The following is a 14,933-nucleotide window of genomic DNA, read 5'->3' on the forward strand; positions in this document are numbered from 1 at the left end:
TCTTCCGTTTTACTGTGTCTGTGAAACACTTTGTGTTACATTTGTTTGTATGAAAAGTGCTATACAAATAAAGTCTGGTTGATTGATTGATTAGTAAGGGATGCAAATGTGCAAAACAGATTTATTAAGGGTTCTAGAGTAGTAAACTGTCATCTCCCCCATGATACCTCATGTTGGCTGTCACGTGTCACTGTCATTAAAAAGAGTGAAATAAGCAACTTGTTTTGCTTTGGATGTTTTGGAAGTCAGCTGGCTTAGAGCTATGAGAAACAGGACTCACCTTCTCTATATCATCTGCATTGGCATTGTAGATCTTGGACAGGTAGGTCCTGAACTTCCTGAGGAACATGATGCACCTGTCCTGGGTCTCCTCAACCCCGTTGCCTGCCTCCTCAGACAGCCGCTGGTAGATCTGCCATGAAAATCCATTATAGCAAACCACCACCAACAATAATTAAATGCGTTGGAACATCTACCAATAGCATAATCTATTATTACCTATTTTATTTGTTATTATCATTTAGCATTTTTTTTTCTTTTATTTGATTAAGGATTGTTAAAATGGTCAGTGCATAAATTGATCAAAATAGTAAACAAAGACACTTGTTCCTTTAATTATTTTATAATAGGCCAATACTAGGTGGCATGAATGACAGTTTATTAAGTAGTACTTAGACTGGTACTTGTGTTGGTACAGAAAAAAATGGCACTGGTACATTTCTATGAAGATGATAAAAATAGACAGCCATTGTCGAAGTCAGATGCTGAAAGAGGAACGTGTTGTGAATCCCATCCCAGCCCCTGACCTACCCGGGCCAGATGCCAGATGGATGACATGTTATTGATAGTTTCAAGAGTAGCAATGGCCTCCTCCGTCTTGCCTTCGATGTCAAGGAGATCAGCAAACACTATCATGGCTTCCTCTTCATAGCCCTTCACTGCTGAGATCTGAAAATGGACACACACACACACACACACACACATATTTAAGTACATCATAAGCCTACATGCGGCAACGTACATCTGCAATTTGGCAAATACTTTCATCCAAAACACACGTTTTGCATGGGTGGCCCCTGTGGGAATCAAACCCCTAACCCTGGCAGTGGCATGCAGATGCCATGCTCTACCCTTTGAGGTACAGAAGCACACAATATACATAATAGTGCGAAGCACATTTTAGAAAAGTTTACAAAGTTATTTAACAATCAAATAAAGTAAAACATCATAGTTGTAAAATGAATTAAAAAGACAATACCACAAGATAAAAGGATAACAATAGAGAGTCTGAACGGTAGTAAAGGTAAAGTAAATAGGATAAAACACATGACTGCAAATCTATAAAAAAAAATAGGTTTTAAGAGGTGATTTCAAAGATGATAGTGATTCCCCTAGTCTACCCTCCTCAGGCAGGTCATTCCAGAACCAAAAGCTCGGTCACCTACAGTCTTAGGACTGCCTGAGGATCAAGGCTACAAACTAACAGAAGAACAATGAATACCACTGAAGTCTTAACTTTCATTGATAACAAAATAAGAAATGAAATTCTGACAGCAGTATTGACCTGGATATCTTTGGAGGGGAAGTGCATGAAGAGGGGGTCAAGGGGCTCGGGGATACTGCGCCTGTTTTTGATCTTGTCCAAAAGCGGAAGGGCAACTTTCCAGTAGTGGACGCTGCGGCCGATGTACTCCTTCTGGTCATAGTATGAGTTCACTCCAACCCCCTGAATTATTCAACATACAAACACAGCTGAATGTCAAGGAGAATAGGTGTGCCACGTTAGTTTAGGGCAGGGATGACATACACCCTGTATATACTCTTTTGTAAGACAGCAATAATCACTTCAGTTCAAATCGTTAATGATTCGAATATGACAGCTATTAAAAAACAGATGGACAACAACATATGGCTGTTTTGGAGCTGACACTAATATTGATATCACAGAAAATTGGAGTTATAATTGTCGTACACTAAAACTGTCAGTGTGTAGGGGCGGGCAATTATATCAGACCTTGACCCTATCATATTTAGCAGTTGTGAAGTGAGTGACAGAAAGGGGCAGGTGTAAAGGCATGTGTGTCTACACAGTGTCTGGCTAAGGTGCTGAGTAAGTGCTGCCTATCTGTGCACTTATTAATCTAGGCCTGCGTGCATGTGTGTGCACATGACCACCAGCCAGATAGGGGATTACTTACTCTTTTCCAGCCAGCTACCTTAGTAACAGTAATTTTTGTTTTTAATGTGGGATATTCTCTTGAGTTTGACCGTCATATTGCTGGTCACGCATCAGATGGATCTATCGATCTCCACACTTGGCTTCACTTTGGTTTAGTGCTGTGCCAGTGCTGGAGAATGGAGCTTCTGATCTTGCTGCATCTCATTCAATCTGACAGAGTCTCTTACTATATACCAATTCTCAATGCTCCACACCACAATTCCTAGTTAAACTGGAACTAAAACCGTACAATTTTGGTGTCACAATGCATTTAAAGACATCAAAATAAAGCTTGTTCATTGAAAAGAACCTTTTTCCTTGGACTCAGCTGGCTACATTTTCTCTTTGGTTGGCTCACTGAGCTTGTGGAAAACACTGTGTGTGTGTGTGTGTGTGTGTGTGTGTGTGTGTGTGTGTGTGTGTGTGTGTGTGTGTACCGTCTGGCTGAGATATTGAGCCCAGTGGATGGGCAGTGCTGGTTGGAGACCATGTTTCTCTCCAGCTCTCAGAGTATTCAGTCCATGCTGCACAATCATCCGCAGTTTGGCAGACATGCCAGGCCTGCAAACAGACATACACCAAATACCGAGTAACATTCAATATTTAATCATGCACCTTAAAAACACATGCCGAATGCTGCCAACACAAAACTCTGTATCGGCCTGCTCATACCACAGAACAGGACAACAGACAGACAATGAAAAGAAGACTAAGGTTGAATACTGAAGTTAAATAGTTAAGTCTAGTGACTCAGTAATTTATAAATGAGAGAGAAGGCACAGACCTCCAACAATTCTCCAACTTACTCTTACACCTATCATCATTCCTATCACTTAAATAAATTTATTGACCCTGCAAACATATCCTTAGGATTTGGAATAAAGTCTGCAGCGTCATTAGTTTTTGAAATATCCTGCTGAAAGACAGACAAAACTGGGGCGAAAACATAATCTCCTTGGCAGAGATAATAAATAAGTAATCAAACTGCATCACATCCGATTTTTAATTAAAGGCCAATATCAGCAAACCCATATATTGGCCTAACGCTAGTTTTGCTATGGGATTCCTGAAGGTGTTTTTGAACTACTAAGGCATCATCATCTTTTATCTGGATCCCAACGGTTGTCCCCGGACTCACGCAGCTTGTTTGTGGATGAGGCTGTAGATGGCGTCCCACCACTCCCTCTGTCTGTCGGTGGACAGGAGGCGCAGGAGGGGAAGGGGGAGGCAGCGAGGCTCATAGAGCTGCTGCTGTTGTTGCTGCTGCTGGACTCCACTGCTGATCCTCGCTGTCTCCTGGAGCTGACTGTGGCTGCAGAACACCACACCACATACAAACACCTGGAGGGAGTGAACAAGACAAGAAATAGATACGTTTACATATGGGCTGAAAATCAGAGGTGCAATGATACCAATATTTTAGAAGCAAGTACTGAGTAGTGAGTGTGTTGTTTATTAAGTAGATGGACTGATACGAGTACCAATCCAAGCACTACTTAATTTAGTCATTCACACACCTAGTATTGGCCTAGTATAAAATCATTTCAAGAATAAGTGTATGTCCATGAATTGCATTTATTCATTTTAGCAAATTATGCCATGACCATTGTAAAACAACTCTCAATCAAATACATGAGTAATATGAAAAATAGAAAAAAGGCTACACAAGACAGGCTGGAAGCTCTAGCTTCTCTTGTTCTAACAGCTCATTCAAAATTGTTTAACAGATAAAACCCACTTATTCAGAATAGAGCAGAATAGAATAGAACAGATAAAGAACAGTGTGGTAGGTTAGGTCTAATAAAGCAGAAGGCATTCATCCTGCATAGCCTAGGCTCCTCTTCTAAACAATATGTGTTTGCCTATCAACTTCACAAATAGCACCATTTCAGCATTTTCACTTTAGCAGTCATTTTTCCACCTGCTGGAAAATGTTGATGTTGCATCAAAGTGCATTGTCATTAGAGCATGCATATTAGGACAGCTTCATTTGTCAATCCAAGCACAATTTAGTATTTGAGAACTGGATTTGTGCCCGACACCACAGATACCATTGGTGCACCTCTGCCAATAATCTATTAGGACTGATTTCGGTGGGTGCATTTTTCCTTTAAACTTCCATCTTTATCTACCCACCAGCCCAGACAGTCCCACCTACCTCCATGTCCAACAGGCAGATGGACTCAGGTGCATTGGTGTCCAGCTTGGATGTTTCCAGGGAGAGCCTGGGGAAGAGCTGCTTCAGCCAGTCCCGCAGGGCCGGCTTCTGGGCCAGCAGGGCCCACTGCAGCCCCAGCCAGCTCAGATGCTGCAAGTCGCCTCCATGCAGCAGGATGGAGCCTGCAGAGGATGCACAAAAGCCGTTAGTGTTTTTGTTTTTAGCTGCGACAGGTACCTAGCATAAAATCACAATGTCAGTTGTCACGCAGCCATGTTATAGAGTGTTGCTGTGTGCACTGGGAGCGGCGCGGGAGCCAGACGGGAGGCGCGCAGCGTTTTCTGCCATTTTCTATGTTTCATATCTATTTTTGCCAGAGCTGCTTGTGTCTGTGAAGCGTGGAAAAACACTATTTTTGACTTGTGGGTCTCTCTACACACAATAAAGAAATAGAAAAAAATATATATATATAATAAATATATAAAAATATCTCTTTAATTATTGCACCAAAATTCCCTGAAGTAAAACTATAGGGATATTGGTTATTTTAGCTGTGTTTTTAGGCTGAATTGTACCTTTTTTTTCTGGGTTTGATTGCTCTATAGCCTAGTTTATTATCTGTCTTGTCAGCTCTGTGCCTATAAATGAATATATAACCTAAAGTAACCTTTTTATTGTGCCAGGAGTTCAGCTTCCTGATTGAGGCCACTGACTGAAATGAAAAAATGTGACATGACCGCCACACCTTCTCAAAGCGGCAAGCTGGTATCATGCTGCAGTATCATAAATATGAGTTAACATCTCTCATTGTCTTGTTGCTAAACAGTGGTGCAGTGGTCTACTAGAAATCAATTATTAGAATTAATCTACCAGTATCAACTAAGTATATAAAAATATTTTTAAAAGTTGATTTAGTGGCTGTAACACTCAACTGCTGAAAAATACAGCCATCATATAACACAAACAATATAACAAAAATTAGGTATTTAGAACAGCTATACCTCTAATAAATGCAATATTAGTAATAATTACCATTTATAAATATATTTTTTACAAGGTATTGTATTTTTTTTGTACTTGATCAATATTGTCCATGTTGATATCACAATTTCAATATCAAATCCATTAATGGTACAGCCCTGGAAGGCATAAGACCAGGATGTGAATGCCCATTTAACACATGGACCTAACGAATGGCAGTCAGCAGCTTAATGGCCATACTCAGCAAGTCAACTTTAGGACTATTATTATTATTATTATATTATTGGTTTCATACCATTATCCCACTTGGCCAGGTGGGAGAGCTCTGGAGCCAGTGTGTTGATGGAGCGAATGTCATCATTGGCAATGAAGGAGGCTCCAGTGGAGGCCCGCGGTCCAAACAGGACTTCAAACAGAGAGCCCTGACCGCTACGGTTCCCAAACGCCTCCACCACCTACACACACACATCCACAAAATTAAGGTTAGACCAGTATAATCACTTTGTTGACATATGGGTCCAATATTGACCTTTTACAAAAAATCTAATATCTGATATGATGTAGTATGCATGAAAAGGTTTTATGTTAGTCTTAGGGCTTTAATAGAGTTTTAGTGTCCCATGGTCTGAAAGCTATGAATAGCTTTGAATATAGGCAAAAGAAAATGAAGCTATTGGTAGTTGGACTTCAAAAATGGGCCCATCGGTCAACCCACTGACAAACCACCTAAGACTTTGTGCAATTTTGATTCTAGGGTCAAATCGGCAAACTTCTATCAACTCTCAGAGAACAACAATAAGTCCGTTCAGACTGCATGGACGGACCTCTCTGATGAAGGTGTGTGTGTCGGTGCTGAGGTTGAGCAGCATGTGGCCGGCCTGGCTCTGCCGGTCGTTGGCCAGCAGCTCTAGCAGCTGGGGGGCCGACTGGTCTCCTTTGGTCACCTTAGCCTTTGGTCTGGGGACCTGGTGGAAGGACAAAAAAAACACATATACAATTTAAAAAGCTGTAAAACTGAATGATCATTGGATTTTTTAAATGCCTCTACTGATTCTGTTTTTAATTCCTAGATTGATATCGTTACTAAGCAATTTTATCCAAAACTCCTGCTTATTGGCTGAAATTGTATTTGCTGTCTGACAATATCAATTCATACGTAAGCACTGAGAATGCCAGGAACCTTGCTGATTTCAATGACAGAACTTTTTCTACATAGATACTAGCAAAACGTATAAAAAGGGGAAGATAATGAATTGCACATTTCTCGCTATGTGACTTTAAAGCTGAATCCCTACATTTTTAATCGAGAAGCACTGAGGACAGATTAATGATAGAAGACATAGATAGATGATACGTGATGATACTTGCAAAAACTACCTCACCCCTGTACAAAAATGACAGCACTGTGTGATAACAATCATTTTCTGCTCTGTGAAATCCTGGAGGGCTGTAATATGTTCCAAGCTATGGTTCTTGATGTCACTGTATTCTGCATGGAAGAGATTAAGGCAGCTGTCCAACTAGGGAGCCAGAGAGCTGAGATCACCTTCGAATAAACTGATCACTAATTTATCAAATTAATTCATCAGGTCTACATGTCATGGTGGGACTGAACAGGTACTGGTTATATTTGTGTTAGTTGCTGTGCAAGTACCTGGTATGCCAGCAGGTAGCAGAGTGCAGCCAGGTCGATGATGGCCCTCCAGGTCTGTTGGCGTTCCTGGGCCAGCTTTAACAGCAGGGCGGCGGTATGCAGGTAGAGGTGACCTCGCATCTCCACAAACACCTCACACAGATCGTCTGTCTGGCTGCCCGCCACGCTGCTCAGCGCCTGCATAGCCTGGTCAAAACTATGTACACACACACACACGTGAAGTTAAACATACAGTTTCCCACAGGTTGGCAGGTTGCTTTGACAGGTAGGGGGTGCTCTGTGCAAAAGGTCCTCCTGCACTGGTTGGCACCCAGGAGAACAGTACCGCTGTGCACAACTTCTACTTTTATTTACTCAAGGAGTGTTTTTACATGCACACAAATAATTTGATCTTAACCTGATGGCAATACTCTGAATATTGAAATTGTCATGTAAAACACCTTTATCCGATTGCCTTAATAAGAGTACGGTCATAATCAGAGTAAGGATAATCCAGTTAACACACCTAGATTTTTGCTCAATCTTTCAATTTACAACAAACAACAAAATTGGAATTATGGGTATTATCAAGTATAAAAATAAAAATATAAAACCCTGAATCAGGGGGAAAATCCAAATCCAAACATGAGAAAAAAATAAACCGGAATTTGGGATTAAATTTGGGGCCTTGTTACAGTCTTACACATAACCCCAACACCACACTCACCCACCCTACCACCCTACCTTCTAAGGGCATCAAGGCTGGGCTGCACTCCACTCCCAGACAGAGTGATTCTCAGCAGGCTGCAGTGGGCCAATAGCAGCTCTCTCTGCAGACGTCGACACATCTTCTCATTGCTGGAGACGCGGGGCTGGGCCAGGTACTCCTGAAACACATGACAGCCAGGGGTCAACAGACAACTTTATACAGGACTGGTTCACAAAACTGAACTCTCTCTGGGTGGACACTGGTTAGGTTGATCACAGAACAAAAACTTTATATAGAATCCCTACAAAGTATACGCTACTGCCCTTCTACAGAATCCATGCTGACCTGCAGGGTGTGCACCACCACGGTGTACCAGTCCAGGCTGTGGCGCAGCATGCCCCTTCGCTCTGCAGCCAGACAGTGATTGACAGCCTCGTCCAACCGGCCATCCTGAGAGTATAGCTGTACCAGCTTCACATTGACATGGGCATCAGCCGGCCTTGCTACCAGCTCGGCCTGGAGGAGATCAAACAGCCGGTTCCAACCCTGCTGACCCTGACGACTCAACAAACGCTCCTGGATGGGGGGGGGCAGAGATGGACAAGGAAGTGTCAGTATGGCCTTTCCACCTGACATCAACATGCATCTCCTGCCTGGATTGTGTTTAGATATGATTTAGCTGGGTTACAATTACCACAGAAATGGAAAGAGTCTTTCAAGAATTGGTTAGTATTGGGCAAACTGTTCTTTAGTGTCAGCTAATGTCATTGAAAATGAAATGGCAATATTCTAATGTATCATCTAATGGTTATACAAGCACGACAGGGCAGCTTATATATGGGAAAGACAGCACATATGACATTTCTGGAAGGGTGTGATAGACAGATATTTTACAGGGTTTGTCCTGCATTGTATAATCTTGAGCAGGCCACTTAAGGAAAATGTTGAATTTAAATTGGATCAGAAGTTGCATTTGAATAAAAGCCCATTTAAGAGGGGCGCAAGGGTGAATTATGATGTGAAGTCGTCCACTGACAGAGGGCACATGTCATTCTATCAGTACTGACGAGAGGGGAAGCCAGTTGGAGCGACAGGTGGCTGGTGGAGTGAGTCCAAGTCAAGTGTGTGTAGAACAGGGTTCCCACACCTTCTTAAACATCAAATTCAATGACTTTTCAAGGACTTTCCAGGCCCAATTCCCTCAAATTCAAGGACTAAACACGGCATAGTTTGAGACACGGATCAAGGTTAGTTACTGTTACAACACTGAGAATATTCGACTTCAATCACTCATCACTCGTGACCGTCGCACTTTCTCAAGGCAGGTGGCGCGTGAAACAAGGACGCACAGGCGGCAGGAGACACACATATGCAGACAGCGGAACGTAGCCTATTTACTAACGTTAAGTAAAAAAATATAAAAAGAACTTCAATTTCTATTCTTGCACAAAATATATAAATTCAAGCACTTTCAATGACCCATGTCTATTTATGTCTATTTTCTAGAAGTGTACGATTTACAACCTATTTCAACCTTTGAAGAAACGAGTGGTGAATGAAAGTGAAAAGCCAAGGTAATGTTGGAAGTGCCAAGATAACATCTGTAAGGTTACGGGCAGACATCATCCTGTGTCTGCTGTAACAAGCTCCCACTACACAGTCAGGAGAAAACACACTGACCAAATTAAAACACAACAGCAGCTACGCCATCAGCTTAGCTCTTTGGATGAGCAAGGTTACGATCTTACTTGCACACATCGGGCACAAGTTTTCCTGAAAATAATTGATTCCATTACTTTCTGTATTTCTGTTTATCACAATGACATTGAGGAGTCACTTTTCACTGCTCCATATAGGTTACATGTGTCCCAGTTCACCTGAGTAAATAATTAGACGCTGAAGAATTTCTATTATGCATTCATTGTTTCCCAAATGAGTCAAAAGAAAAAGAAAAAAATTAGTAAAAAGGATTTTCTACAAGTCTGATTTATCATAGCGTAATGAGATCTGATTCAATTTTAAAATTTGTAGGCCTATTAATCATAATACAAAATTGGACTAATCTTGTCATAACAGTAAATGCTTGAAATTGTGAAGGCAATAACAATAATTTTTCATGGAATCAAAGCATGATATTGCAGTCACTTATAAAGATCCCTGTTAGGAACAAATGGAGTGATTAATTAATACTGACAAACTTATGCATCTGTTGCCTGTTGTCCTATTAACCACAGAAATATTAATAAAATTGGATTTCTAAAGCTGAAGAATGCCTCAACTAGGACAGTGTTATGCAAGTCTATGCCGAAAACGTGTGTCTATAAAAGCCTAAAATTGGAATAGAAGGGATTTTGGTGTTCAACTGGCCACAATGACAAAGCCTGACTGGCCATGCTGAGGCACAACCTAAGCCTCTTTTTGAACCAGGAAAACCCCTGCTTGCAGAATACCCAAAGTCATTTTTTAACTGTTTTGCAATGAGATTGAACAAACCTACGTCATTATTTATTCAACAAACTACATACTTTCTTAAATCAACAAAAAACTTTTGCAATATTGAGAACATATTATCAATATTTTATGTTTCCGTCTAGCTTTTATAATTCAATACACTGTAATTTGCATTAAAATTCTTGGATGGGAACCCAGCTAGTGAAAGACGACCAGAGGAGAAAACTGAAGTTATGCACAACAGATAAAGCCAATGAGAGCCAGAGAATCAAATGGACTGTGGAGACAGAGATAGTGGGAGGGACAGGGTGGGCTGTGATCCAGGCAGCTGTTGGTTCAACACATGGTAAAGTAGCATGTGTTGTTATGAGGTGGGGGGTGTGGGGGTAAGTATACACATGCAGTATGTAAACACTCTTGAACCCTGATAAACACCACGCTGGCTAGTCTACAGTGTTGGATGGCAATGTATTACAGAAACGTTATTACTCGCAGTAAAACGTACAAATTACTATTTAAACTGAAGTAATAATATTAGTTACAAATACAAAAATAAGTTGTTAGTTTTGTTATCACCCCGGCTAAATATCAGATTGAAGTTGAATTATCCAAAACTATATCCCATTTTGGTTTTGGGGGTAAAAGTAAAAAAAGAGGCATGAGAAAACAGGGGTCTTAATGATGGAGATTCCAAAGGAGTCAGTCTGACCTTAAGGTTGAAGACGGCTGGGTTTCCAGGCAGCAGCTTGGCAGCCTTCTCCACCCAGAAGTCTGCCCTGCTGTCATTTTCCTCCTTACTGACCAGCAACTCGGCCACCTTCAGCACCAGGTCCCTCTGGGCTGGGTTCAAGTCCACCGACCGCTACACACACAAACACACACACACACACACACACACACACACACAGAGACACTGCTGTCAACCTCCAGACAGGTGATCAAAAGACAAGAGCCTAGTATGATCTGAATGTGTGACGTAATGTGTCTAAGCAGGGATGCAGAAATGATGCTCTTTGACAGGGAATCCAAAAAATGAAAAATGTAGAAAAAGACACTGTTGCTGAAACAGTGGTAGTATGGCGAAGACAGGCTTTTGGCACAGCTACAACGCACTCCCTTGTAAGATGGGAGAAGTCCATGACAGAGCGTAATGTCAAAGAAAAGTCAAATCAAGTGTGGGTAAACAAAAACACTGATGTGATTCAGCCTTCTTGGCCTTCATCAGGGCACATCCCCACACTTCATTTGACTTTACTTTAAATAAGACTCACAGATTTACCTATCTTCTCCTTGATGTCTTGAAAAACCCAACCTCACCACACCATGCACTCTTTCAGGTACAAAGGCTTCCGTTTCCATGTCTTTCAGGAGCCACATTCACTTCATACCTTATAACATCCTACTGCCTTGTTGATTTCCCCATCTCTCTCATAGAGCTGGCCAAGGAATTTGTGTGCTTTGGGATCCCTCTCCTGGACTTTGAGATATTCTGATACATGTCTAGAAAGAGCAGGATACAAAGCATGTTGTGCATGAGTACTGTTAATATAATGGAGATGTTCTGAGAAGCAAAATTTTAATAACACAATGTCGACCATGTGGAAGCTCCTGATTTTACCTTTTTGCAAGTTCATACTCCTTTGCTTCAAAGTACAGTTTAGCAAATAAAAATCCTTTGATTGGCTTCTGTGGAAAGAGAAAATTTACAGTACAGGGTGATTAACCAGAGAGTGCTTCTACGTTTTGAGACATTTTAAGCTTTGGACTGGCTGAGCAACATTAATTTTGATAATGGCAGATGCTCATCAGGAGGATCTGGCAGTATAATGTTGCTAAACGTTGGATGTGATTAGTTAACGAGACGACTTACTGACTGGGTAGGGATAATGTTAGCACCAATACAAATTATCCCACAGCCCTGGTGTGTTGATGTGCACAAAATATTAACACACCACCAGCACAGTGTTGTATGAAGAGAACAGTACAGCACACCAAAACTTTCAAACTTTGGCCAAGTTAATGTTGCCTTGCTTATTGTTTAATAGATAACTGGTACAACATGACTTAATACCTTTTATGAAGCCTTAGAAGCCACTCCTCAATTCTGTATACTTCCCATACATCAAGCGGCACTTATGTCTACAGAATTTCAACTTTTAGAAACGACAGACCGCTTATTCCCCCAGTCTTCTTCCAACTACATAGTTTCACCGTGGTGGCGGCAGTGTGAACAAATTATCAAATTTGAAATTTATTTGCAATAAAGAGCGTCTTGGTGGAACCAATGGATGCCGAACTTACCAGTAGATTCTAACGATTCAGAAAACGTGTAAAGTCATATTCTACCAGGTGTGAACGTTTGCCGAAAAACAAGTTAACATTAAACTTCCAGATTGTTGAATGGAGTCTGCGTGACGTTCTCTCCGTACAAGTGAACCGGACGTAATACCTAGGCTAGGATAACTTAGCACACAGTAGAACAACGTTCCACTTCCATCTCTGGGCTATCGTTCAAATTCAAATGTGTAAAACCAGCGTTAGCTTTGGAAGTTGGCTAAGCTAACTAGCAGTGTGGGTGTTACCCTGCTAGCACGGCTAAAATACGCTGGCGCTGCCTTAACATGTCGCTGCCGCGCATTTTCCCAGCATAGGGGGAGGACACGACGAAGTGTCATCATGCCGGCAAGCTAATGTTAGCATAGCCAGCCTGGATAATGAACAGGGGTTTCACAGAGCGCAAGATTTAAGCCAACGTTACACATATCGGCTTAACTAAATCTAACGGTCATCTGGTCATAGTGTTCAGGTTCCCTCACTCATACCGGCTGACACATGCTGGTCTGACATGATGGCAGCAGGCTAACGTTAGCCGCTGGCTCAACTTACCTCTTTGAGTGAAGGAGACGAACTCTGCACTGAGGAAATGTAGCGATCCACTTCGGCCTTACTTCGCCGCATGGCTTCAAAAAGCGAGTGTTTCTTCTAAAATGTATAAACAGTAGTTGCATAGAATACAAGAAATTAACTAAAATTTACAAACTGACGTTAGTCTCAGCTCGTCAGTTGCTCTGTGGCTCTGCCATGGTGACAGTGCGCAGTCTCATAGCATCAAATGGCAGTGTTGGTCACGTGGGTCCAAGCGTTCTTGAATAACGTACTGTGAGTGGCTTGTGTGAAAAAACCAAGACTCCTTATCCAATGGCAATTGAGAATTCAGTCTTGACGCACAACTGACGCACTTTTATTTTGAAGAAGGGGCGGTGTGAATCTAGTTCTCTGTTGATGATTGTATCTTCGACAATATAGACGATCTTCGGTTGTACTGTAAAGACTTCTTGTTTTACGAGTATGGCGCCGTACGAGGGACAAATCTCAACAAGATTGTGATATTGAATTACCAACCTATACTGGCCGTTACAGGACACTTCTTAATGGATAGCAGAGGTCCTTGGTACCATGAATACCATGTAATACTAACACTGACAGGCCAGCTATTTAGCTGGACTAATGTTTGTGGTTAGAGTGAAACTAGGACTGGACTGAAAAGTAATTGAGGACTTGGAATGCAACGTTGGAGCAGCATTAGATTCAGATTCAGAAAAAGCGTTATTGGCAGAAACCACACAGTATTGAGTGTTGCCAAGGCATATTTCAATAGTACAGGATAAAATAAGGTACAATGTAGATGAATATAGGAATTATAGGAAATATATTATATCTAGTTATATAGCATATAAAAATGTATTGTTGACTAACTTATTATTGACTTGTTCCAATTAAGGTCATGATGTGACTCCAGGATGAGGTAAATGTAGAGTAGTGTAGCAGCTCCACTTCCATTTCTGAGTTCGACAACAGCATTTACCTTGCAGAACCACACAAACAATTCATACTTTAAAAACATAAAGACAACTATAGCTCCAACACAGCTTTTATATCTTCTCTACAACACTGTCTCTGCCCAATCGTCTTAAATGCTCTGCATACAATGTTGACTGCAGTGGCACTATCTTCTATTGAGGAAGGTAAAGGAGGGCGGGGTGTTGGGTGGTGGGTTGTAAACGGGTGTTAGGGTGTGTGTGTGGGGATGGTGGGTTGAAAGTGGGTGTTAGAGTGTAGGGTAAGGGTGTGTAAGGGCAAATGTTGGAAAATGATAAATGTGCACATTTACAGGTGTGTGTGCATATTTACCAAAGTTTGTAAGTTTGTGTGTGTGTGGGAGAGCACAGGTGTCAATGTGCGCAGGTTCATGGCTTCAAGTAATTCAGGAAAAGTCAAATATTAAAGTCATTGTTGTAAGACGACTCCATCTTCTCTTGTTTCTTCTGCTTCTTCTTTTGGGGTCAGGAGCTTTACGAATCTTCTGAGCATGGAAGGCTTATTCATATGGGAACAATGATCAGTAAAACAGCTCCATTTTCACACATATAAACTTACGTGAAAAGACTTCAATATAATTTAGTTCACATCATTCGGAGAGTAGCAGTGCAAATTCTGATGTTGCCTCAGATAGATTGAAACCGGTGATGAACTCTATTGAAATGTGGATGAAGTGAGTTTCGGTGGCCGGAGCCACACAGCAGCAGGAGCAGGACACCTGTTGACAGACGCTGAAGTTTTATTTCCCTTCAATAAAACCAAACATCCACCTGCAGCATGTGGACTTCTCACGTCCAGGTTGGTTGGTGCTTTTAAATTCACCTCCAAAGGGCCCCACAAGCCAAACTGTGCTATCAAAATCCATCCAAAAAGATCCAAATTCTGCCAAAACTGCAGCAAAAAT

At 41.5% G+C, this 14,933-nt stretch overlaps 1 protein-coding gene across 6 annotated transcripts in view; it reads right to left on the minus strand.

Annotated features, from left to right (window-relative positions):
* The window catches only part of ranbp2 (RAN binding protein 2), a 32,538-nt gene extending 19,305 nt beyond the window's left edge, over positions 1-13,233 (minus strand). For all 6 annotated transcript variants that reach the window (XM_071530392.1, XM_071530390.1, XM_071530388.1 and 3 more), the window contains exons 1-15: positions 13,037-13,233; positions 11,769-11,836; positions 11,539-11,650; positions 10,860-11,012; positions 8,045-8,275; positions 7,735-7,877; positions 7,012-7,207; positions 6,182-6,322; positions 5,653-5,812; positions 4,377-4,558; positions 3,357-3,559; positions 2,656-2,779; positions 1,565-1,726; positions 811-948; positions 281-412 (exon numbers count right to left, since the gene is read on the minus strand). In XM_071530392.1, the coding sequence (XP_071386493.1) occupies positions 281-412; positions 811-948; positions 1,565-1,726; positions 2,656-2,779; positions 3,357-3,559; positions 4,377-4,558; positions 5,653-5,812; positions 6,182-6,322; positions 7,012-7,207; positions 7,735-7,877; positions 8,045-8,275; positions 10,860-11,012; positions 11,539-11,650; positions 11,769-11,836; positions 13,037-13,108 (2,217 nt within the window). In that variant the 5' untranslated portion in view covers positions 13,109-13,233. The remainder of the gene's footprint in view (positions 1-280; positions 413-810; positions 949-1,564; positions 1,727-2,655; positions 2,780-3,356; positions 3,560-4,376; positions 4,559-5,652; positions 5,813-6,181; positions 6,323-7,011; positions 7,208-7,734; positions 7,878-8,044; positions 8,276-10,859; positions 11,013-11,538; positions 11,651-11,768; positions 11,837-13,036) is intronic.
* Between the last annotated feature and the right edge of the window lie 1,700 nt (positions 13,234-14,933).

The sequence above is a fragment of the Centroberyx affinis genome, unplaced genomic scaffold, assembly GCF_046629955.1.
Source record: "Centroberyx affinis isolate AG114_WGS23_722 - 3 ecotype Tasmania unplaced genomic scaffold, CSIRO-AGI_Caff_v1 ptg001925l_1, whole genome shotgun sequence".
NCBI classification, from domain to species: domain Eukaryota; kingdom Metazoa; phylum Chordata; class Actinopteri; order Beryciformes; family Berycidae; genus Centroberyx; species Centroberyx affinis.